The sequence below is a fragment of the Micropterus dolomieu genome, linkage group LG05 (genome assembly GCF_021292245.1).
Source record: "Micropterus dolomieu isolate WLL.071019.BEF.003 ecotype Adirondacks linkage group LG05, ASM2129224v1, whole genome shotgun sequence".
In the NCBI taxonomy this organism is placed as follows: Eukaryota; Metazoa; Chordata; class Actinopteri; order Centrarchiformes; family Centrarchidae; genus Micropterus; species Micropterus dolomieu.
Window position 1 is genome coordinate 17,683,048 of NC_060154.1, and position 25,106 is coordinate 17,708,153.

The following is a 25,106-nucleotide window of genomic DNA, read 5'->3' on the forward strand; positions in this document are numbered from 1 at the left end:
ATTACAAAGAAAGGATTCACCTGGATCCAATAGCTTGGACCAAAGGCAAGGTGAACAGCATCATTTAGCATTAAAAGAAAAGGCATCAATATTTTTGTAAGACTGTCTGAAAATTACAGAAATCAGAATGTAATTGTATGCAGGGAGGCGAGGACAGACTCCGAGGGGAACCAACAACAGTAATAACAGCTGCTGTTCCATCATTTACGCCAGCAGAATAATAATCAGCACTGTGTTACACAGGCTAGCAGCCGTCAACTAACCTCTCATCATGTTCGTCAACAACAGCAGACAAAATGGCGGGTGAGAAAGTGGCATGGAAACAATAGAAAACAGCAGAATAAGTGCTGGCTGAAAGGTGTGTTTGAGGTGATTTGTGTCTGTGATTCATGTTGCCACTGTCATTAAGCAGATTAGGTATGATGGCTCACGCACAGACACAAAAATATTCATTAGGAAGTGGTAAGAGGTCTGTTGGCAGAGCTGAAAAAGGTGCAACAGTGAGCAGGCATACTGTTCGATTTATTCTCCTATAATCAAAGCCACAAAGAGCTACATGAGAGGGAAACAACATGGTCCGGAGGAAGCATGGGAACAAAACCCTCACAGGGCGCATAGACCAGACAGATGTGTTTTTTGCAATGAACATCTGGCTTTATAGTTGCCTTGTTCTGACTTAATAAGAAAGAGAGTGAAACATTAATTTCATCCATCTAGCCATCTGGCTATACGGAGAGGTATTCTTCCTGTCTTCTATCACATAACTGTAAAGTAAAGTTTGAGTAGTGGTTTTGTTTTTCTCTTTGAATAAATCACAGGCATGGTTCTCTCTTTCCACTCTGACAGTAGCAGCCAGCAACCCTAGACCACTTAAACACAAACATGATCTGGCCTGGGACTGGCTAGGCCCCAAGCTAGAAAAACCAGGATGAGTTTAAGCACATCAACAATCTGTATAAATGTAAAGTTTGAATGCCCAATAGCCCCATAGCACAAAGCCAAACCTGCATGCATACAGACATGCATATGCTCATTCAAACAAAGCGCACTGACAACTAAACATCACTACCGCAGCAGATGCATGACCAGCAAAATACAGGTAACCTACAACATATTTCATCTCAGTGTGCTGCATAATGAGATTGTCAGGTTGTCTCTAGGTTTTGGGTTGAATGAGACATGGCTGGGATGATGGCTAATGACAAAACCCATTGCGAGATCAACAACCTGGCATCAACTAAAACCTATGAAGTTAAAAGTTTAGGTGTTCACTCATATCCTTATCTTGCTCTTTAAAAGGGTTAAGACTCCTTATGTGAGCCCAATAAAACACATCACAGATGAGGTTTATATGTTAGGTTGTAAATATGGGAGGCTACTTAACTTTTTGGGAAATATCACATTTTGAAAGAAATGGTAGAGCAATTTATTGCCACACAAAGAAGCGCTGCAAGCATCCTATTTTCACACCGCAGCTTTTATACAGTTATTGATTTGACTGCATAAAACATGAAAAACCCTAAAGGGTCAAAGAAACTGACAGCCAAGACACAAGACAGTAGTGAAAATAAGGTGGGCATTTACTGAAGAAGGAGCTTTACTATATAAGATAGAAAAGTAAGATAAATATCATTATAGGGCTTTTTGGTATGATTCATTCATCTCTGACATCCAGACCTTATGATTCAGAGGACAGTCCATTCTCTGGTCTCCTGAGCTGTAAGTCAAGATAACGTAGCACCCCATTCCCCTCCTCAGACAAAGTGTCTGTGTGTGTGTGTGTGTGTGTGTGTGTGTGTGTGTGTGTGTATGTGTGTGTGTGTTTTCATGGTATACCCAGTGTGTATCGAACAGTGCCATCACTGCCATCTACTTCAGCCCTGCACAGATACCATCACAGTAATAGGCTGGCCATTTACAGAGAAGCAGAATGAAGGATGCAATGAATGAATGAATGAATGAATGAATGAGACAGGAAATGAATGACCTGTTGTGTGAAAACTCTTGCCTCATAATAAAGGCATGTATGGCATGTCAACATTAAAACAATATGACACACACACACACACACACACACGCACATAGATTCCTGTTAAAGCTGCGTGTTTATTATCCGAAGCCATTGTTCTCAGACTAATTGAATTAGATTGTGGCATAACTCATTGTAATGGTCGGAACAGGGGGAACCAGAGATCCAACCAGCTGTTCTCTCTGTTGTCTTCCATTGGCTCTCTACAGTACAGGGACAGTGTTTTAATTACAATTACACAAGGACCAATGAAGGGATGGAAGGAATGAGAACAAAGGGTCATATGCAGCAGAGCCATCATAATGTGCACGTGTTTACGCATGTCTTAATTACTGTACATCCATCTTGTTGAAACTGAATGATTAATTTGACTAAAAATGGTGGTGAAAGAAGCGCATTTTCTGTGATGTGTTCCCACAGAGGCTCTTTGGGGTAGAGGTGCTGATGGTTAATATCTGTTTAAACAAAAGCCACGCTGGCACTGCAACATATAACAGCATGAGAGACAATTATACACTTAAGGAAAGATCAAACCATGAACATTATACAGATTTTTCTAATGTTGTAAGCCATGTGTGTTGATAGTCCTACAATGTGACAATAATTCATATGCAGAGGCCCTGACAGAGGCTTTGAAGTGCTGCCTGTTCAGTGTTGTGTCTATCTACTACACAGCTCTATCGGGTAGAGCAGTGTGTCCAGTAAAGAGAGCAGAGTGCGTAAGCAAGTAGATATAACCCAGTAAATTGTCTCCCTCAGGCAAGGGAAACATCCACTGAATACCAAAAATTCTGCTTTTTGTAATGAATAAGGCAGGAGACAGAGGGGGCGCATTGTTGAATCAAACCTTCATAATCATTATTCCAATCAGGGAACAGATTTAATAAAATGATCAAGATTTAAAATTGGGCTTAAAATATATTGCTTCACCATCGATATCACAGTGTATGCATTTGCAACGGTGACATAAAACTTTCCTAAGCACTTTTTAAAGACTAGGCTATTACACATTGTGATTTTGGTGCATTTAATTACACACACACGCATATGTGTGTGTGTGTGTGTGTGTATATGTGTGTGTGTGTGTGTGTGTGTGTGTGTGTGTGAATAGATGAATGAGAGGCAAATTGTAAAGTGCTTGTGCACTAAGGAAATTAGAAAAAACACTAAACAAGTGAAGTCCATTTTTCCAATACTGTTCTGCCCTTCTTTAAATTCAATCAGATTTGACTGGATTGGGCCTAGTGGATGTGATGAGAAAGTGCTGCAGTGAGCTTGGATTTTATAACACCTGCTAATCTTGTTTCCCTTATGAAAAATCAAAAAAATCTCAGCCACAGGAGACAGTCAGACACTGGACTCAGTTATGCTGCTTGTCTGCTTCTACTGCTGTTTTCATTAGTCTCTTTCTCTTTCCCATAAAAACACAGGGACGGACACCTGTCTGATACATGCAGCAATTTGCTCTCTCCACAACAAATGCCATTGGTGATACTCCTTTCTTTGCACACTCCTGCTTTAGTGTTTTAGTGAAAAGCATGCAAATCAATTTGATTGAGTGGGGAAGGTTGAAACGTCACAACAATACCAGATGAATGAAACAGTATGATCTTCTACTGATTTATCGATCCCTTCTCTATTCATAAGACAGCATCACCTATCTTGCGACAGGCTGACAGAGGCAGAGCATTGACCTATGGGTACAACTCAGGCCTAAGACAGGAAATGATTTATCATCCACGCCAAGCAGGACTAACCGCCTGTGGAGAAACAGCTCATGTTCTCACCGAACAAGACATGTGTTCTATAGTAGTATTAAATGTACCATTTAGGAACGACCAATAACAAAAGAAACACAAACATGCACACAGGCTCTCATACACACAAAGCAGATGAGCATTCATACACACTTAAAAGACATTTCATGGAATATTTCACATAATAAATCCTGAGGGTGTCCTTTCACGCCTACAGCGGTCAAAAATAAAATCAACAAATGTCTGAAACTGATCTTTGTGCCTGAAGCTGAATCACACACGCAGAGACAGAGCTCTGTCAGCCACACACTCACTGTGTCTGTTGCTCATGGATAGTCTCGCATTATACTACCATCAAGACCGCGCAGCTGGAACTGAGCTCTGGGAGTTGCAACTCTGTGAGGGGCATGTTGCACAACACCGAAAAATCTATCAGTATATAGACACACGCACTCATCTCTTCGAAACACAGACATGCAAGCATGGTAGAGGTCAGTTTTGCACAGTCCTATTTCCAGACAAGCTCTTTTTTCAACTCCATCGCAGACTCTGCAGACACACTTCCATGGCCACATAGGCAGAGTGGCACGTCACCACATCATAAAGTAAGTCTCAAGCCTGCAGCTATAGAAAGTTGTTTACGTCCACAAACGGGTATCTAAAATAAAAACAAATGGTTTACATTCTTTCCCTCATCACACGTCACTTGCAATCTAATGCCAGAGATTAATTATAGCCGGCAGCCTTCCTTATCTTTGCTGTGTGGAGTAGCAGCCATTGAACTCTAGCTCTGGTCTGCAATGTTAAGTACTAGTACACTGTTGTCTTAAGAGTTTATTACATCAAAGCAGTTTAAAGAATGCAGAACAACGTTTCAACCACAGAAATTGTACATCATAAAAACATTTTCACTTCACCAAACATTAAACTTTACTTCACGGCACGTTTTTCGTCATATGAGCCATCTATTATTTCATGCAGGTTAAAAAGACAGTACAGTAGAAGATAATGATTTGGTAATTGGCCTTGGTTTGGCTGAGTCATCAGCTGAGTCAACACTCAGGAGTGAGTGGCAGCCTGTTCGCAATGATTTCTTCCTATTTTTGGCAGATGAAAGGCTGTTATTCTGGGGATACCCAAACAGGCCCTGGGCAGGTGGCACTGGGTACAGAAGTATGTGTGTTTGTTTATCCAAATAGAGAGTCTCTTTACCTTCTATGGATGGGGCTTGGTCCTGGGCAGCATACAGCATTTCCTTGAATGCCTGTTGAGAAAATGAGAAAATAATATCACTGTCTGCAAACACTTATCCAAGCAACACAAAACACTATACAATGATGTACTTTTGCCAGGATGTTAAAGGATATTTAAAGTCAGTAGAGTCCATATAATCCATAAATACAGAGGATAGGTGTATACATGTATGTAACTGTGGGGTGATTCAGACAAAATGCCAAAATCACCTGAGTCAGTGTAAACACTAGTGTAAACAAGAAGAGACTACAGTAGACCAAAGGGACATGTACACAATTGAGAGCACCATCTGCTTTTACAGTAGCATTTAAGCCATCTAAAGCCATTCGAGAAACATTAACTAAACTCTTGTTCTCCATATGGGAAGATTACAGCAACTGCCACACAGCTATTAACATAATGAACAACACGCAAACTCTGGCATTTTAATTGATCCCATTTTAATCTAAGTTATACTAGTTACTCAAAGAATGTGTAGACCAAACAGTACCATATTTTGGTGATTGCCATAAACTGTCCACTTGCAACCAGTTTGTGTTATTCCTTTTAGAGTATAATTTTATGCTTGGGTGAAACAAAAACCTTCTAAAATAGGAAAGATGACAATGATTTTTAACTGAACAATGTCTTAAATTACAGATGACATTAAATTGTTCTCGTTTGATAGACAACACTATTTTGTCAAAGTGCACATCTTTCTAATTAAAAGAGCAGATTTGGGGGAGAGAGAGAGAGGCACACAGGCAGACAGACCAACTGACAGATACAAAGCAGAGAGGGAGAGATAGCTGTAGCAGTTAAATGAGGTTGTTTCTCTGCAATAAGATTGATCTTGAAGATAATGGAAAGTGACAGATAACTGCACGCTGGCTCATCTGAACATATTAGTGGTAATCAGAGAAAAGACTGGAACTGAATCCTGTTTCTCAATAAAGATGTCTTTATAACTATAATGCCCCAGCAACATATAAAACAATGTCTGTCTATTAAGCTTTTTAAGTATTAATTACTAAATCATTAAGTTCAGTGTTTACACAAAGTGCATAACACTAACATTTGCACTGTGCCAAACTTTTATATTCAGCATTCAGCTCATACGGTCAGTAAATTAAAATCTATCATCCAAATCTGACAATCTGTATGTTTTCCTATTTTAGCCACAGATCATATCAAACTGCTCTTTTTGTCCAGGTTCCTATAGACACAGCTGCTTTTGTAATATGAGTGTTAGTAATCCTGTGTGTGGGTGGAAACCACTCTGAAACTGCTGTGCATTAGTAGCAGCCTGGGTTGTTGATACTTGGGTTCCTCTTTCAGTTACTGCACAATGAGACTCTGACACTGGAGTCTAATCCAAGAGGTAAACATGTAGCATTGTGTCTACCTTGTCTGATAAAGATCAGAGGAAGCCAACTGTGCGCACACAACATTGGAGCAGGGCCCGGTCCTGGCTAATCTCCGGTGAGCAAAAAGGGCCCACCCGACTAATAGGTGGGAAATAGACATTCAGATTCAGATAGGGAGGGATTGCCATGGTGATGGCAAAATTGGGAAAGGGGGCGGGGTGGCTCTTTAGGGAACTGGGATAAACCTACAGGCTTGGCAGTAATCAGTGGTGAAACCCGTAGACAATAACTAAGCCAAGCCTAATGGGGCCATCAGTTTGAATGACCATGCAATAACGTCATGAAGACACACACACTAAACCAAACGTGTGTAACACAAGCAACAGGCTTAAGTCACTATATCTGACTGAGGTAGGGATGCACCGAAATGAAAATTCTTGGCCAAAGCCGAAATACTGAACAAGTACATTCACATTTTTTGTCATTTATTTTGCCTTTTTTTTTTACCATTGAATAAATTAAATTAAATTAATTAAGATCTCATTTTGAAAACCGGACGTTGTCATATGTCTATCCTCACAATAAATTCATCAAGTCTGACCATACAGTCTATGAGTCCGATCCAATTTGATAAATAATTAGGGGCCGAGCATGAAACGTGTGAGGTCCCTACTGAAACTGAAGGAATTATTTTTAGGGCACGATAAAAGTAACCTCAATTTTGGGGGCATGAACGTGCACGAAAATTCACCAAACTTTGCACATAATTCAGGTGGGGCGAAAGAATTCGTACTTTATGGGTTTTGCGCATGGGCGTGGAAAAATGGATCGCTAGTGCCCCCTACAGAGCAGCCCCCCGGACAAAGTTTCACCTATGCGTATGAAATTTCTGTGGTATGTGTATCATGTCCAGATGTACAAAAAAGCCTCTAGGAGCGATACCTGACATCCAACAGGAAGTCGGCGATATTGAATTTAAAAGTCCTTTTAGCCGATTTACACACTTTGTACTTTAAAGAGGTGGTATTATGCTCATTTTCAGGTTCAATCTCCTTTATTGAATTATATATCTTTTTTGTGCATGTAACAGTTTTGCAAAGTGAAAAAGCCCGAGGTCCAGCGCAAAGGGAGTTCCCATCTCCCACAGAAAGCTCTGCTCTGAACTGCTTGAAAACAGCTCGTTTGTAGTCCTGCCCTTCACTTCCTTTACTTGTGACGTCACAATGAAAACTTGTCATAAAGCTCGCCAAGCGGCTAGCAGGGTCAGGCACGCCCTCAAACCAAGCTAGTCTGAGCGGAGGCCCTTTGGCTCGACTCGCCTTTGTTTGGTTTTCCAGTGTAGAAATGTTGCACCTGTACCTGCTTCCAGGTACTTTTTTTCAAATCACCTCACCTCCGTTGAGGTTCCAAGCAAGCTGAGGGATACTAAAATGTAACGTGAAAGCACAGTTTTTTTGCTATTTTCGGCCGATTAATTTCGGTGGCCGAACGTTGTCATTGGAGTTCAATCCTTTAATGTCACAGCTATTAAAGGATTGATCTCCAGTGACAACATTCAATTCAACAATGTTGAGTGGACACTAACCAACACCAAAATATTTGAGTGCTAGATGGCCAGGATGCTTGAGATTGTTATCCCTGTGCTTGAGATGATCACACAGTGTGCATCATTAGTCTGAAGAGATCTCTGGCTCAAATAGAAAGCCAATCGCGGATCACTTGAATCCCTAGCTCTGTGTCTAAGTGGAGCCCTGCTTGTAGAAAGAGGAGATGGGAGGATGGGAGGAGAGGACTGAGGGAGGGGAGCAGAGGGCAGGTCTGGTCGGGGACCAGATGTCCTCCCAGTGGGGGAGGAACGATGAGGTGAGGATGGAAGGAAGGAGGGAGGTATTGAAATGGGGGTTTCTCAGCAGTTGCCATGCCATGCCTGTTGTATACATAACATTCATATTGTTGAACATGTTGATAAATCACACGTTCAGTGCACAAACTAGGTATAGATGATATGAGCGATGTTGTATATTTTATGTACCATTTCCATTAGTTCTGAGACATTTAAACTGAATCGCTCAGATTAATTATAGAAAGATAAGGCTTCACCTTTGAACAAACAACAATCACTCACTGAAATCACATAGGCACCCGATTTTCATCAACATAAAATCACTTCGCTAGTTCGAACATGCACTCTCCTCCTCCTCCTCATCTAAGCTTACACGAGTGATTAGACTGCAGAGGTAAATGCATAAGTGGCCTTGTTCTCTCGCCCACACACACACCTGCATCTCTATCTCTTATTCTTTCTATATGCCTCTAATGTTTAATATGTTAGTAATTCAATATGCATCTGAGTTCAACAGTTGCCACACCTAATTATTGTCCGCATACTTCTTACATGCTGTAATACAAGAAAGTTTGCTTTTGTATGAAAAATCCTCAGGCATGTAGAGAAATGGATTATCATCAGTTAGATTTCATAAAAACAGCTTTTTCGATGTAGAACCTACATCCTCTGCCCTTTTGGAAGATACCTCTGGAGCAGCCGGACATGTACACCTCCATACCAAACAGCTGTTTAGCATGTAGGTTTACAATCCCACAGGATAAAGCACACACCTAATTACTCTATCACTCAGTTTGTCGATGCTTCCACGTCCAAATGAAGTGCCTTGCTAACTTAAGCCTGTATTTGTTGGAACAGCCAATTTGCCGCATCCTTCTCATCTGCATAGAAACTGGCTGACCAATCTAAATACACCGCATGCGTTTTTTTCACACAATAGCGAGCTTTAACAAAAAGGAGGAGAGTGAAAACTGGGCAGCAGGTTAATTAATCGAGCTAGCACACAAAAGCAAAAATAGAAGTTCAAACCACAGACAATGAGGATGTGGGCAGCTGTAATATTGTATATGTGACACATATGGCCAGTGTGGAAGTGCCATACTTTACTCCATGGACAACAGGTAAAAATTATCTGTGTTGCTAGAGTAATGTGTCAGTGTGTTATTTAGTAGACAGACAACTATATTACAATACAGCAGTTGTGATGGCTACAGTTTGTAATGACTGAATGTTTCTATGCATACCTCAAGGTATTTCTGTAATATTCCCTTCACTCCATTAATTGACTCTACTTCTGTTGCAGTGGAATATCAAGGCTTTGAATTTTTCAAAATGACATTAAAATTTATTTCTGTTTTATGTCAGTGACCCACTTCACTGAAGTAAACTGACTTTACTCGTTGCAGACAACTTTTATGTTTGTCCTCGTCTCTTGACTTGTTTCAGAGGGCATAAAAGCCTTGAGTAAGATGTCCATCATCTGTATGTGTGAGCTCTCTCCATGATCTCTCCCTATCCCACCCACTCAGAAGGTAATGGTGTTTACAGAGGTCAGACAAAGACTGAAGGCAGCACAATAACACAGATACACACAAACCTATCCTTGCTGCAAACCCTATATATAATTCAGATTTGAGGAAGAATACAAACTGTATGGACAGGGGACAGCCCTGTTGATCTACATAATTCAACAATAACTACACACGTGACATCAATATGTTTGTAAAGGCTGGGTTTTTGGGATGGTTAAAAGAGGATAACAAAGGCCTCAACTCCATATGATTCACATATCAATGGTCGATAACAGTTTTGTTAACACCAGATTTATTGTTGCACTTTCAATTTAAGTATTAAATATAGACTACTAAAATCAATCAATCATTCATGCTCACAGAAATTGGCTATTCCAATAATAAAGTATACTCGGACATATCTAAAAAGATCATGCATGATTCCTGTATGAAAAGCATGCAATCTGTTCTCGAAAGCTGTTTTTTTTTTTTACTTGAATTGCCTCTTTTGATAGTTACTAGTGTAAATATCTTGCTAAAATACTGTAATATTAAACCTTGAATGTCAATTCAAGATTATTATCATCCAGTATAACTGAATAACAACTCTAAGCATAATGACAGAGAAAATCTATCATCATCCATCTCAGGTCAGTGAGTGCCGAGCTGAAGACTGGAGGTGTAAAATGGCTGGTATGGCCATGCATCTGTCCCTGGGCTCACAGTGCGTCAGTCTGTGCATACAAAGCCCCCACATAGGCTGTGCATGTATGTTAATAATCCATTCAAATAAAATTCTTGAGTAGAGCTGTTTTTAGTGTGTCCACTACATATCTGACATAGCTTTAATTGTTTTCCACTTGAATTATGAAGATGTTTTCATTACACGATGATGACAGCACATCATTCATATCAAGCTGGACAGATCCAAATGTCTGCTGTAGCAAACTTAATAATATTGTGGGCATGTTTCCAAAATAAAACCAGTGCAATGAGCTTCTGTTGAGTCTCAGATGTAGGCTGCTGAGGTTGAAGGGAAACGGGTCTTTGTCTATAATTCATAGAGCTAAATGGAACGGAGCAGCCTTTCCTGTCACTGTATGTCTGCAATAAAGCTGTTAATGTAGAGCCAGCAAAGCAAAGAAGTGGGGTGTGAAACTAAAATACTCCTCAAGTATTGTACACCCACCAACAAAGACCATGCTTGCACACAAAGGTCTCTTTAAATCCACAGACATCAGAAACCAGACAGAATATCCTGTTAGATGAAGTGTTGCCAGTCAGTTCATAGAGACAACCGTTCCTTTTTAATTGTGCAAAATATTTATGACAACTACATCATAATATACTAAAAATACTATGTACACGTTTTTTTCCAAAAGTCGAGTCAAAATCATAGAATAAATAGAGAACAATATTTGCAATTTTATAATAGGGCAAAATTGATGCGCTCAGTTAGACTGCTGCAAATTATAAAAATTAAAGCATAATCCAAAGAAGGTAAATTTGTTAGATGGAATTATCAAAGCAATTGACAATGAATACTATGTTTTCCTTTTTATATATAAACCCTCTCAGTTACATGACAAAATCAAGACAAGGAACAACACATATTGTAATAGAAATCAACAGTATCCATATTTGTTTTGCAAAGAAAATGCTAAAGATAAACATACAAAGAAGCTATAGAAATTAATTATTTATAGAATATTCAAAAATGAGTACTATGAATTGTTAAAATAACATTTTAACAATTTTTTTTAAACTGTTCCAGTTTGAAAAAAGGCACTCAATAGTCCAGTAAACTATTCATTCTGATAATTTGTATGTGTCATAAACTCAGCAAACATCAATAAAAAAAAAAAAAACATTGAATGCTCCCTATGGCTCTTAACACCAACAGTCAATCTGCCCTCCATAAACAAAAGGACATCCCTTATCTTCCCCGTCGTTTATTGCTCTGGGGAGTATGCTACACTGAAACTGAAAACAATATTTTAGAAAAGCTATTGAAATGTGTCAGTTAATATTGACTCTTATCTTGCACTTTCTTCTAAAAAAATGTGTATTTGTAGGAGTTTCGCCCATACCCGTATTCACAAGGCGTTTATTTGAAATATGAGATAAATTTCACTTTACCTCATACTGAAGATATTGTTTCCTCCACTCTGGAGTGATGTGGGACGAAAGATGCTCCGCGAATTTCATTTTGCCGAAACAACTGTCCCCTCAAACCTCCGAGAGCGGCTGTCCCCTTCCCCGTCGACGCGACTTTTGTTATTACAGTCAACTTGCTGGCTCGACATGCGGTGCGTCAGCCCGGCGCACTCCGCTCCTCTTCACTCCACTTCTAGCTCGTCCCGGTCAGTGCACTCCGAACAGATCCCGTCCAACATACTATTTCACACGAGAGACGGGAATGGCAGCGGCCTCTCTTTAACAGGTGGTCGGACGGCACTTTAACGGAGCCGGTGAGAGTGGCTCAGTGACTTTGCTCCGTCCCTCCCTGGGCAGATCTGGGGACATTGCGGTCCGCCATCGCATTGAGCCACAGCGACGTGGTTGCGTCAGCAGAGCGCGCAATGGCACCGGGCGTTGTTGGGACCTCCTGTGAAAACTAGTTGGCACAGTGCGGTCAGGGAACCTCTCGCCTCAGATAATTCAGACCACAGACCCCCGTCTCTTTAGGTTTTTGTCTCGAGTGCCGCCTTCTGTACCCCGCCGAGGCTGCTGTTGCTGCTGTCTGCAATGAAAGAGGGGATAAAGCTAAATATACATTATCTGATCCTTTAAAGTTTACATTGTGTGTTGTATGCGCAAACTCCATTCAAAGATCACATAATGACTGCAAACGTACTTTTTTTTTTTAATTCGTGACTGACTGTCCTCATCTCTACGTCCCATTAGAGTTACGGTTGTGCAGAGCCCTTCTGGTTATTTCAACATTTCTACAATTTATCTGGAAATGGGAAATGGGAAATTACTGTATAGATAGGCTACTTGGATGCTCAATTTAATAAAGAAGCCTTTGTGCTCTGAAAAGGCAGAGATTTTTAAGAGAACAGGATAATTGGCTATTACTCATGGGACATTTCAAAAAGTATTTCATTATGTTGTTCATACTCCAAAAGGTCCTTACATTTATGGAAGATAAAAATTAAGGTTAATGAGAACGAGACTACAAACATCCTAAACAAGTTGAATAAGTTGAATAAGTTACTCTGTGAAAATATATAGTTACTCTCGTGAATGGTTGGGACAACCGCTCAGTGTCTGTCGCAGAGACGGAACAGGTGGCAATTCATCATTATGCCAATAGCAGCATCTGCTGGACAAACCGCGCTAATGCATTTTGCCACCAGCGCACATGTGTTGCCACATTTGCCTCATGACAGGTGTCAACAAAAACTCAGTCATGTTATAAATGTTGTGTTAGTTGCATTTAGGGTGACCAGACGTCCCGAATTACGAGCAGTTGTCCCGACCCCTTTCCGGTTTGTCCCGAAAATTAGACCTAACATGAGTTTTGATTATAGCCTAATTAAACATACACTGATCGATGTACAGTTCGCTTGCTCCTGCAGGGGTTGCAGGTTATCTGTACATTGTGTCAACAGCGTTGTTATAGCCACAAAGTAACACTCTTCGTGCTCTTTTCCCCTTTTTGTTTTCTTGTGGTTAGTGGAATTTACAGTCCCAAGGACAGGGAAAGTGTAGCTTCAGGCAGGCTCGGCACGGCGGAGAGATCTAACACGCGTGTTGCGCAGACAGATGACACTGCACTGATTACATGAATAAAATAAATATAAAAATTAGGTAAAAGATCATGATTTACCAACATATCCACAGTTGTATTTTTCCTAATAACAGATAGGTGACTTCATGAACAAAAATAATTAATTTAAGCGTTGTGTTTTGATTTTCAGGTGTATTCACACTCAATGTACCGGTAGCCACGCCCCCCGTCCCGAATTTCACACATTCTCATCTGGTCACCCTAGTTGCAGTAGAAGATAAGCAATATATTGACCCTTGGAATGAAACTGAAAGTGAACACAAAAGTAATTAAACAAGTAAGTTAGTTTGCTGTAAAACGCGGCAATTAAAGGCCACATTAAATTCACCTGCGTTACTTTGCTGTAGATCGAGGCAACCAGGTAAAGTTAGCTAAAGTTAGGAGGCTAACAATCAAAATGCAGGCCGTATGTTACACTTTACAAAAATTACCATGCAGTGGTATGTGATAAAATGTGAATGGTTTATATTTGAAGAGATTTAATAAACCACTATTTGACCAATTCAAAGAATCAGCTGGCTAACTGCAAGCTACTTTAGCTAACGTAATAACGTCAGCTAGCTAATGACGCTAACTTTAGATAGTAACTTTACCGCTGACTGTGAATTTAACGTTAACGTTAGTTGTTTTAATGTTAACTGAATGGTAATACCATGCAAATTGTAGACAACTAAAACGCCCCTAAAGATTTTCTTTTCATATATACTGTTATTTAAATATAGACATACCAACATTTTACCGTTGTCTTTATTTCGTTTTTCCTAACATGTTTTTTTCTTACCAAATGAAGCCCTGATAGGAAGACTGCCGGAACCTTTCTTGCTAGCATTGAGTTCAGCCGGTGCTTTTAGTTGACAGTACCACAAACGGACCACAAACAGTAGAAATAAATCCCACTGTCACGGATTCATAACGATAACGGATTAAAAAACAAAATCGCCCCTGACATACTTAACAAATACCTATCAGGCAGATACTTTCCGTTCGCATTTAACGTTTTAAATACGGATACACGGCGCTCGTCGTCGCACGTCGTCTCTAACGTTATAAACACTAATAACAATGGCTTCTGGGTCGCCGTCGTCCTCTCCGGACACTGCGACTGGCTCAGGTACAGACCCTGCCCGGCCTGACACAGGGGAGCCCCTAGGTGGAGCAGGCTCGGACTCTGACTCGGACCTGGGTTTGAGTAAATTTGACTGCAGCGGCATGGAAATGGGGGACCGGCTGGAGGGAGACGAGCTGGAGCGGGAGTTCGAGTCTGCAGCCGACCGGGTACGAGATCTGGTTCAGACGGCCAGCAGGGACCAGCTACTGTACCTATATGCACGCTACAAACAGGTGAGTGTCGGATTAAATGGCACTGTGGTTGTGTAGGCCAAATTAACCCCTCAAATACTATCATCATTTGGCTTTAGATAAGATCCACATACACTGAAGCCCAACATCTCTATCATCCCTGGTTTTTGAGAGATGAGGTAACGTTAGGCCCAGATACTACAGTGCCCTCCAAAAGTACAGCAAGGACAAGTTATTTTATTTTTGCCATACACTGAAGACAGGAAAGGATCTACATATAATCAGCTCATCCGTGAAACGTGGTGATGGTTATGTCATGGCTTGGACTTGCATGGCTGCTTCTGGAACTGTTTCACTCAACTTTATTGATGATGTAACTCATGATGGTAGCAGCAGAATTAATTCAGAAGTCTACCGAAACATTGTATCTGCCTTTGTACAAAGAAATGATTAAAAACTTTTATGAAGGCACTTCACCTTGCAGCAAAACAACATCGCAAAGCATACTGCCAACACAACCAAGAAGTTTCTTTGGGGGAAAAGTGGAAGGTTTTGTACTGGCCAACTCAGTCTCCTGACGTAAATCCTAATGAAAATGCATTTTACTTGCTGAAGAGGAGACTAAAGGGAGAACCCCCTAAAAACAAACCACAACTGTAAGAAGCTTCAGTAAAGGCTTGGAAAAACATCTCAATAAAACAAGCTAAAGGTTTGGTGATGACTGTGGGTCACAGGATCAGTTCATTTATTGCATGCAAGGGATATGCTGTTCCAATGTTTTTGCTCAGCCAAAAGTGGGGTTGTCTGAAACAAATGTTGTGTTCTAAAATGGTAAAACATATATGCATGTAAATTCCGGGAAATAAAAGCTGACAATCTGACTGCTTGTTTCATGTTCATCTTTTGATCGCAAACCCAAATGTCTTTAGTGGAAAGCAAAAATAAGAAACCTTGCTTACCCATAGTTTTGGAGGTCACTGTATGTTGTCATCTGATGTAGCCTAATTTGCTCAGGATAATACTGGATCAGATGAGTAATTTGTATTTGTTTGGTTTTCAGGCCAAAGTGGGAAAGTGCAATACAACAAAGCCTGGCTTCTTTGACTTTGAAGGACAGAGAAAATGGTATGTAGCCTAAAATTGGGTGTCAGTTTTCAATAAAAAGTTTGCAGATGATACATTTTTCATAATGTTACTTACATTACAACACATAGTACAGATAAAAATGCAAACCTCCAGTTTACAACTGTGCGTTATGATTGTGGTGACACATTTATGATGTCATTACAGGCAAGCCTGGAAGCAGCTTGGAGACATGGAGGCGGAGCAGGCAATGCAGGAGTACATTTCCTGTGTCAATGTGTTAGACCCTGAAGGCAGCACGAAGGTAATGAGAACCATTTGTGAGAAGCTGATTCTCAACACTAATTTTGATTTTATACTACTCTATGTATTGCACTATAATATACAACTTTGTATAATTCTGAATTGTAATATAGTGGATTCCAAAATAAGCATTGGATAAATCAAATTAATAAACATACTGTATATGGACAGACCTCTTATAAGAGTAGGAAGAGGGAGTTTTAATAAAACCTTCTTAGGTGATTGATGTTAACAACACAGATGGTAAAAGTGTTGCACCACCTGTCTGACTTCATGTTTATTTAAACTAGCCTTTAAAGGTATTTCAAATAAACATAAGTATTGGACTCAGGTCTGATTCACAGTCAGATTAAAAGGATGACAAATATAGAAACATCTGATATCATTGCTGCCCCTTTAAGCTGCAGTGCAGTTTTTTGCCAACAGAGGTCAGTGTCACAATGTCATTTTGTCCCAGGCCTCTTAGTCACTCTTTATTCTGTATATGTAGCATGAAAAATACATTAGAAGATTATGTTATCTTTAGCTGACATATTGGGATATAAATAATGCAAAAAAATAGTCATTGTAGTCATAGTATGGCTGTCGAGATGTGCCTGTTACTATGGAGACATAAGAGAGACTGTCTACATATCTACGTGCTCCTGTTGACTGTGTCAGGAGAGTTGTTGCCATGGACAGGCTGTCCTTTGGAGCAGCAAGTGGAAGCATTCAGTTAAAACAACAACTTTGTGCTCATATTTATTTGATATTTGAGATCAAAATTATTTCTATGGAGAAACTGAAAACTGCTGTACCATGTTGCGAACAAGTGTAGTATACTCTCCAACCACATATTGCTCTACAAGCACAGCTCCAGAGAGATGGAAGTAGGTTGTTTTTTCTAGAATTGAAATGAATTGAAAAGCCAAATTATACATTTATGTGCAGTGTCCCATTGCTCACACATCCTCTATTAACCCCCCCCCCCCCCCCCCCCCCCCCCCCCCCCCCCCCCCACACACACACACCTTCTTTAACCCCCTCACTCTTTTACCCCCATCCCTCCCATTTCTTTCCTCTCCTTCCTTATTTATGTCTCTTTAATAGCATCACTGTCAAAAACATGTCCAACCCTGACACATTCTTTTCTCTTCGGCCACGCTGCGGGGCAATACTCGCTGACTCTGCCCCACAGCTGCACAATGCCAGGAGAAAGCCTGGCAGACAGGCCGAGCAAATGCACAAATGCCCCCCCTGAAAAGAAACTGATTGTATTAGTGTTAACAAAGCACCATAGCATGGCAGTGGCTATTCTTTTGGAAGAGCAGTCAAATGGTGTAAGTAGGAGTACATAGACAGAGAAGCAAGGGAGAGAATAATAGCCAGAATTGACCTCTCTTCCTGCCTCAATTGTTGAGCAGAGACTGGCTTTATATTACATTATACTTTAGAGGAGCAGGGCCAGTGCATCAGCGAATATTCTGAGTTTCTGAAGTGAATTAGGTTTTCCCCAAAAGTGCACGCATAGTTGTTTTGCTCCGCTTGTCGTGTTCTCCCCCTGCTCTTGCTATTTTCTGAAATCAGATTTGTGTGGGTTCTTTTGTGAGTCGAGGTTGGTCAGTGAAGAATAGGCTCGGTAATAAAGTCTTGGCTGAACTGAATGTAATATGGAATTCTAAGGAAAACACAGAAGATTAACAAGAGTCAAATTAAGGCGCTATATATTTTATATTGGTCTTGTGCATATTGCTGGACATTTATTACCTATGAGGTCATGTCTAAATCCCCAGAGACTTGTTTTCTAAATTACACATTTTGAACTTCACCGGTGTCGTGCATTAGCTTTACAAAGGCTATAGGTGAAAAGATATAGGTACAGCCATTCAAGGTGAATAGATGAAGCCAAGCCTTTTGTATTGCTATACATATGGGATAGCAACACAGCGTGCTGAACTAAGCCTAGACTTGACTAGGTTGGTGCTTGACACTAGCTGTCATTGAACAAGAATTACGCTTTTTAACAGGATACAGTAGTTTTAAGGTGGAAATTGTTATTTAATGAGTCACTTCTATTTGACAGGAAAGACGAGGGGCGGAAAGAAGAACAGGCTTTGGAGGAGCAGCAGTCAGCTCTCTGTACCAGGAGGAGATGATCAGGTATTTACATCAGAAGTGACGCACACACACACACATACACATATATATATATATATATATTTATTTATATATATTATATATATATTATATATTATATGAGTTTCACAGAAACATACTGTGTTTATTTAACTCTGTGTTCTTTGGTTGTGTTTTCAGATGCCAAAGCATCTAAATGCATTTCCCAGTTCTTGAGGGTGCTCGAACAGACTCAGCTTTTTTTCCTCCAGTTGTGAATCACCACTTATTTAATGCTTAGGTCAACTCGATCTGAGTCTGGCATTGTTAACCACTGATCGTGATGCTGTATTTGATTATATTCAACAGACCGTAACTGCAGTTAGAGCCCAGAGACGTCATACAGTTCGGATTTATGTTAATGAAATATATTCTCCATTTACTTCTGCTTGGCAGACTTACTCAAGCTTAAAAACCTCATCTTCATTTCAATGAAAAAAGAGCTCTTTTGGAGATGAAAATGAGATGTGTGAATCCTGCAGGTTTTCCTCCTAAATGGCTGTATGTGATTAGTATGCACAGTCTCTGGAAGGGTGGCCAGAGTCTCCCCTTTTTAATTACGTTACGATTCGGGGGGGTGATGCACACGCACCGGATACATCGGAGGGAGGCAGGTACAGCAGGTTTCCCAGAACGATGCTCTCTTTGGTGATATCCAGTAGCAACAATGTCTCGAGGGAGACCAAACAGGAGGAAGTCATTAACATGGCACACACATACACACTTATGCACATGTGTGCACACATAAACTTGCCGCTATACGTTGATGCGATTGCATCAGAAACCATGCATAACCTGCCGGAACTGTCACACTCGCTGCTCTGCTGCATTTCAATTTCCTCTTTCTGACTCACACACACACACACACACACACACACACACACACACACACACACACACACACACACGCTCCATATTAAACAGCTAAGCACCTGTTAACCAGACAGAGTTAATTGCATTGCTCACTGCTCATCTTAATCTGTGTGTGTGTGGACAAAAACAGGATTGATTAGCAATATCCCTGGCTTACTGAGCTGATCAGTGTGTGATTGAAGAGGCTATGAATGCTACATTTGTAATTCTCTCAACCACCTTGGGGGGAAAAAAGGATTCGGATCAACACTAGAGATCTTATTGTCCGCACACTTTGCTGGAAGCCGCTGCTGAGTTATTTGAGTTCTCATTGTTTCTCGTACTTCCATGGAGCTCAGCAATGTTGAGAGCATCGACCAGACTCATATAGGGGAATTGATGACGGATTGTGTAGGGGTGTGTGTGTGTGTGCCCGTGTGTGTGTGCCCGTGTGTGTGTGTGTGTGTGTGTGTGTGTGTGTGTGTGTGTGTGTGTGTGTGTGTGTGTGTGTGTGTGTGTGTGTGTGTGTGTGTGTGTGTGTGTGTGTGTGATGGATGGTGTGGTTGTGGTGCTGATCAGTGTGAAGCTCAGGTAGATGAGTGTTCTCCACCACTGTGGCCAGTTTAGCCTGATGGATGAAGGACATATCTGCCAGTACACCATACTGGACACACACATGAACACATAAAACTCTCTCTCTCTCTGTCTCTCTCTCTCTCACACACTCACACACACACACAAACACACACACAACCTTCTGTACCCCAGCTGTTGTGATGACAGAGTAGCCTGTGACCTTCCCAGCATGCATTGCAGTGCTGTTGATGTCATGTCGTTTATAGGACCCACATTAATCATTTGTTTGTTTATAGCCTGTGTGTGTTTGTGTCTATGTGGGTGGTTTCATGTGTACTCTCACTGTGGTACAGACTATATCCAGGTGTTGGTTGTGTGTGTACATTCATAAATAAACTTATTTTAGCAATTGTGCATATTATATAAGCTTCCACTACATACTGCAGATTTGTGCTTGTGCTTTATGTATGTGAGCATGTGTCATGCGCCTGTCAGGTCAGCCCTGTCCGACCATCGACGAAAGACTGATGAGCTGGCCTATTGATTAGTTGCCGGGGAGACGGATGGCGGCCACACATCAGGGACACTTGGGGTCACCATGGCCATCAGACAAGGAAGTGGGTGTGGCCCCGTGCTGAAACTCATGAATAAACATAGTGCTGGTAATCAGGAGTATGTAAATGAACGTGCTCATACATAACGTAGCCGTGATAAAAGTGTAATGAGTTATTCATAATTCATCACGGGATGATGAGGCGGTGGCGGGAAGAGGGAGGGGAGGAAAGAGAATTGGGAGAGAAGCATGTAGATGAAAAGCTGAAGAAAGAAAAGTGCAGAGCTTCATTAAAGAACAAACGACAGAAAAAACTTTGTTTGTGTCTTGCCGTGTTTGTGTCTATTTTGAAACTGAATTCTCACAATAAAATGTGTTGGTTGTGCGTTAGAATGGTTTAAGTCCACTCGGGGTAGTTTTAAGTAGTTTATCCAGCGGTGTAAGAGAGGGCTGATGTTGGAAACCTTTAGCATGTAAGACTCAATGATTATCTAAATTGTTGCAGATAGACTAATTGATTAATCTACTAATCATTGCAGCTCTAAACCCACATCTAGGCTTGTGATTTAATTCAGTTAGTATGTGACAACCTAAACAGTTGCTTTAATCATAAAATAAATGCCAGTTATTTTGTGAAATAGCCCCTCTGCTCTTTTCCTCTTACGGTTATATTTTGTGGAGGTGTTCTTTATTAGAAAACACTGAAGATCGTTGCCCTTTCTGATATGACTTTTGTCTGGCCTCTGTATCTTCATGTTAACACAGCACTGGCAGTGTAGGTAAGGCCACATACTCAACACAAAGCTAAACAACATCAGTTTTAATGGGGCAACAGCCCAAAGTGTCTCCTGTGTGACTGGAGCCAGGTGTGTGCTGTGGGACATTTATGGCCCAGTGTGGCAGAGCAAGCCAGCATTGGAGACAGGAAGTGGGGGATTTGGCTTTGGGGATGACTGACATACTGCGTGGGAGTGGTAAAGCGGTGGGTATGTAGGGTTTTTATCAGACAATAGAGCACTAAATTCAATTAATCTGAATGGCCAGCATGGGTAAGAGGGAGGGGAAGGCGTAAAGCTCTAAATGAGATTTCACCCCTTCTCTCCCCTTCACCCAACAGCCCTCCTTCACCACCACCACCACTGCAACCTGCCTCCCCCCAGCACTCACTCCTGTCCCCAATGCCAGGAGGTGATTAGAGACACAGAGATATAATCAGAGGTGGGATGGTGGTGTGCGTGGTTGGGTGTGTGTCGTATAAGCCAGTATTCCCGAGGGATGTGGCACATGTGGCTGCTGCTTGTGTATGAGACAGAGTAGTTATGTGTTTTGTGTTATCTGTGTGTTTGATGACTAAATGCTCTCGTGGCACGGTGTTTGCTTTCCTGGGTGTGTGCACACATGTAACACATGAAGCACTTGACTGGACATGCAAGGCATTTATAGGGTCGGTTCACCCAAATAACAGAAAGTGTATTTTCTCACTTACCTGTGGTGGTGTATAGCCGTGCAGATAGTTGTTTTGGTTTGGTTTGCCCAGGTTTTAAGATATCTAAACCAAAGACAGTGAAGCAAAGTCATCTGATTCTTTAACTATAAATTATGGTAAAAAAATAAAGTTGACTGAATCTTCTTCTTTCTCTCCCTCTCTGTCTCTGTTTCTGTATCACTCTCAGGGAAGAGGATAAAAACATCTTTGACTACTGCAGAGAAAATAACATTGACCACATCAGCAAGGCCATCAGCTCCCAGAAAGTGGATGTCAATACTAAAGACGAAGAGGTAACAACAAAACGTAGTGCCTAGAAATCAAGTTCAACTGTACTGATGGCATGTGAGAGTTGTTGTTAATAGTGCTGCTGTGCATGAATATATTATTACCATGAAAATACTGTGTTGTCTATATACAATATGGGTAAGTGGCAACAACAGGGCAGAGTAGGAAAATCTACCATTTTTTGATAATACAGATAATTCATGTTCAACCAACATATCAGGAGAGATTTACCTTGCTGAAGTGTCCTTTAGCAAGGCACTGAGTCTGTACCATCTGCTCTGACCCCTTGTGCAGGAGGGCAGGTGAAAATGATCTGTAGAACATCATTGAAAATACAGGTCACTGGGGGATGGTTCACACGGCTCTTTTTGCAATTGTTACATAATGGTTTCAATGATCTGAAGCCACAAACACATGGAAACCACTCCTCAGGGTGAGATGCGTAAATTGTATGACCTGCTATTACCATCCTGAGGTGTTTTCTGGATTGACCCTGATATCCATTCATCTGCCCTCGATTAAATATCGGCCAGGCCAAATGGCTCACTCAGCACCTCACCACAGCCGCTCTAAAGATAAGCAGGCAGGTCGGCTGGTGAGTGAGCTCCCAGCCACAGGCCAGATGGCCGAGGGACCTCGGCAGGGAAAGCTTTGTCTGTGTCCACTGCCATTTTTGTGGTTGGCTCAACTGCAGTGCAGCTTGCTCAACAGCAGAGGGCAGTGGTGAAGTTTCACATCAGCAAGAAGCCTTATCTGCAGCCTGGAGAGAGAGAGAGAGAGGCAGAAAGAGGCTCTGTCCCAGTTCTCACTCTTTGGGCATGTGACCAAATATCCACCTGTGTTACATATTTCTAGTAGTCAACAACAAAGCCAAATACCATTTCAGACTGCAAGTGTGTGGAGGATTTTTAGAACGCAATAGGACAAGCTTGGTTAATGAACTCATCCCATCATTCATGCGATTTCCACATTCCTCTTGGTTGCTCCGACAATTTTCTAAATTTCAGATAATTAACAACCATCCAGTATCACTATTATATTCAAATAACAATGAAACAAAAACAGATAAGCAAATATTCAGGGAACCAAAGGAGTAATCCAATAGTTTCCTTACATGGAGCTGTCTAGGATTATTGTTGATTAAGTCACATAAAAAAGATAACACGATAAAAACCGGATATGTCTTGTATGATAGAACATTGTGGAAAAGCACATACTTCCCAAAACTATTAGGGAAAAGCAGAATGGAGGTGACAATGTCAAATTATGCTGTTTTGTATGTAATTAATTAAAATTTAAAAAATGGAATGAGTCAGAAAAAATCATAAACAATAACATTGTGTATTGTTTGTATATAAATTAAATAGTTTAATTCTTTATTGGAACCCAAAAGGGAGCACATGGGTGTTGACCTCAAATCTTTTACTTAACAATTCTAAAGCAAGATTAATGTCATTTATAGTTTTGTGTTGCATTCCTTCAGTTTGGGAAATGTTTGCCAGTTTGTTTACCTGTACCTTATTTGTCACTAATATGTTCTTTTTGATTATTTTAATTATTTCAGCTCTTCCAAAATAATCCAAATACTGGACAGTCTAGTTCTGATTGCACTCTGAATCAGTCAACAAAACTAAAATTGCTTTACAAATAGCTCAGTTACTAGGGCTGAATCTAGCGTGTCATTAAAGTGAGGACTTTTTAGAACAAGCCATCTTATAGGTGCATTGCTGGTTTGGCGGGTAGAAGATCCTGAAATGTGAGCTACAGTGACACTGAATGCCACTAATAAGCAGTTCTAGGAGAAGTGTGCATCATGTGTTGATAAACTGCAGTCGAGACAAAGAAGTCTAGAGGGGCAACCCGATTATTATTGACCACAATTGTCTTCAAGAAATATCCAGCAGACTATATCTGTCAGAAACTGCTCAAAAGTCACCTTATAATCCTGCCTTAAAGTTGTCTGTCTGGTATTTAAATGTCAGTAACTTTATCAATCAGATTTCATAAAAAATAGTAGTGCAGTTTAAATCACAGTTATTGACATGCACTTTTAAATGCCACTAGGAAGACATATTAATTTATTTATTATCATTTTATCATGACGGTGAGATGATCTTAGATTATTGTTTGTTGTCTTGTATTGTGTGGATAAAGGGTTTGTGCTGCATCCCAAAAGTTTTCTAAGTCTAAGATTTGGATACACTTGCAAATGTCTGTAGGATTATGCTATTTTATTTTGTTTTACTTTGTTTGAACTATGTTTCCAATGGGATTTATCATTCTGTTATTGCATGTTGGCATCTTTCAAATGTGCGTCACACTTGCATACTTTTTTGCATACTTGCCTACCCTGCATACTTACTGTTTCATACCAGCTCAAACATGCTAACCTGTGAGTGTGTATTAGGGCAGAGCCAAGGAGAAAGGGGAAAGAAGACGACTGTACAAAATGTTTGTTTGTCTTAGCTTAACTTAAGTTTCAAAGGTATGCAAAATCTTCCTATTACAGAAGCAATTCCTAAACTCATGGCTGTGTCCTATCCCATCTCAGACCTTCTATCTTAAGAAATCCTAACTATAACTATAAATTCTTCAATCCGCACTCGTCCTGTCATCTGAGTTTAGAACGTACATGAGACTGCCTTTATCCTTGACAACGGCTGTCTCACGTCACTTGTCACTGGCTAGCTAGCTTGCTATAATGGACAAGTGTTAATGGTGTCTGTGGAGGAGAGGAATTCCTACCTTTATGGGAAGTTTTCTTCCAAACTGGCCCCGGATAAAGATTTGAATGGACGTAGCATCACATCAAATCAAGTCTTGGCAGTTTCCTATTAATACATGGTCTGGGAAACTTAAAGCGTCATTATAAAGTTTGAGTAGCCTTTCAATCAAAAGATTTCGGTGTTCATGTTGTTTCCCATCTTCATTGTTCAGTTCTTCCCCAGTTAGGACATTCTGTAATGGCTAAATTCC

General features: G+C 40.6%; 3 protein-coding genes and 1 long non-coding RNA gene across 7 annotated transcripts in view; 2 read left to right on the forward strand and 2 right to left on the reverse strand.

Moving 5' to 3' along the window:
- xpr1a (xenotropic and polytropic retrovirus receptor 1a) overlaps positions 1-14,828 on the reverse strand; it is a 72,281-nt gene extending 57,453 nt beyond the window's left edge. The window contains exons 1-3 of one of the 3 annotated variants that reach the window (XM_046048843.1): positions 14,318-14,828; positions 11,880-12,483; positions 4,999-5,050 (exon numbers count right to left, since the gene is read on the reverse strand). In XM_046048843.1, coding sequence (XP_045904799.1) covers positions 4,999-5,050; positions 11,880-11,948 — 121 coding nt within the window. In that variant the 5' untranslated portion in view covers positions 11,949-12,483; positions 14,318-14,828. Of the gene's footprint in view, positions 1-4,998; positions 5,051-11,879; positions 12,484-12,597; positions 12,620-14,264; positions 14,284-14,317 lie in introns of those variants that run through there. The other 2 variants (XM_046048845.1, XM_046048844.1) reach the window with 2 other exon arrangements.
- Positions 1-25,106, forward strand: part of faf1 (Fas (TNFRSF6) associated factor 1) — a 1,021,784-nt gene that overhangs the window by 494,300 nt on the left and 502,378 nt on the right. The gene's annotated exons all lie outside the window — the stretch shown is intronic.
- acbd6 (acyl-CoA binding domain containing 6) overlaps positions 13,712-25,106 on the forward strand; it is a 31,274-nt gene continuing 19,879 nt past the window's right edge. Inside the window, exons 1-6 of one of the 2 annotated variants that reach the window (XM_046048877.1) lie at positions 13,712-13,813; positions 14,648-14,877; positions 15,896-15,960; positions 16,126-16,222; positions 18,284-18,360; positions 22,030-22,135. In XM_046048877.1, the coding sequence (XP_045904833.1) occupies positions 14,746-14,877; positions 15,896-15,960; positions 16,126-16,222; positions 18,284-18,360; positions 22,030-22,135 (477 nt within the window). In that variant the 5' untranslated portion in view covers positions 13,712-13,813; positions 14,648-14,745. Of the gene's footprint in view, positions 13,814-13,919; positions 14,878-15,895; positions 15,961-16,125; positions 16,223-18,283; positions 18,361-22,029; positions 22,136-25,106 lie in introns of those variants that run through there. The other variant, XM_046048876.1, reaches the window with a different exon arrangement.
- LOC123970688 lies at positions 21,843-23,335 on the reverse strand. The gene is made up of 5 exons (XR_006825037.1): positions 23,245-23,335; positions 23,009-23,126; positions 22,597-22,890; positions 22,362-22,443; positions 21,843-21,905 (listed from the first exon to the last, which is right to left on the reverse strand). It is a non-coding gene; the product is annotated as an uncharacterized LOC123970688 (long non-coding RNA).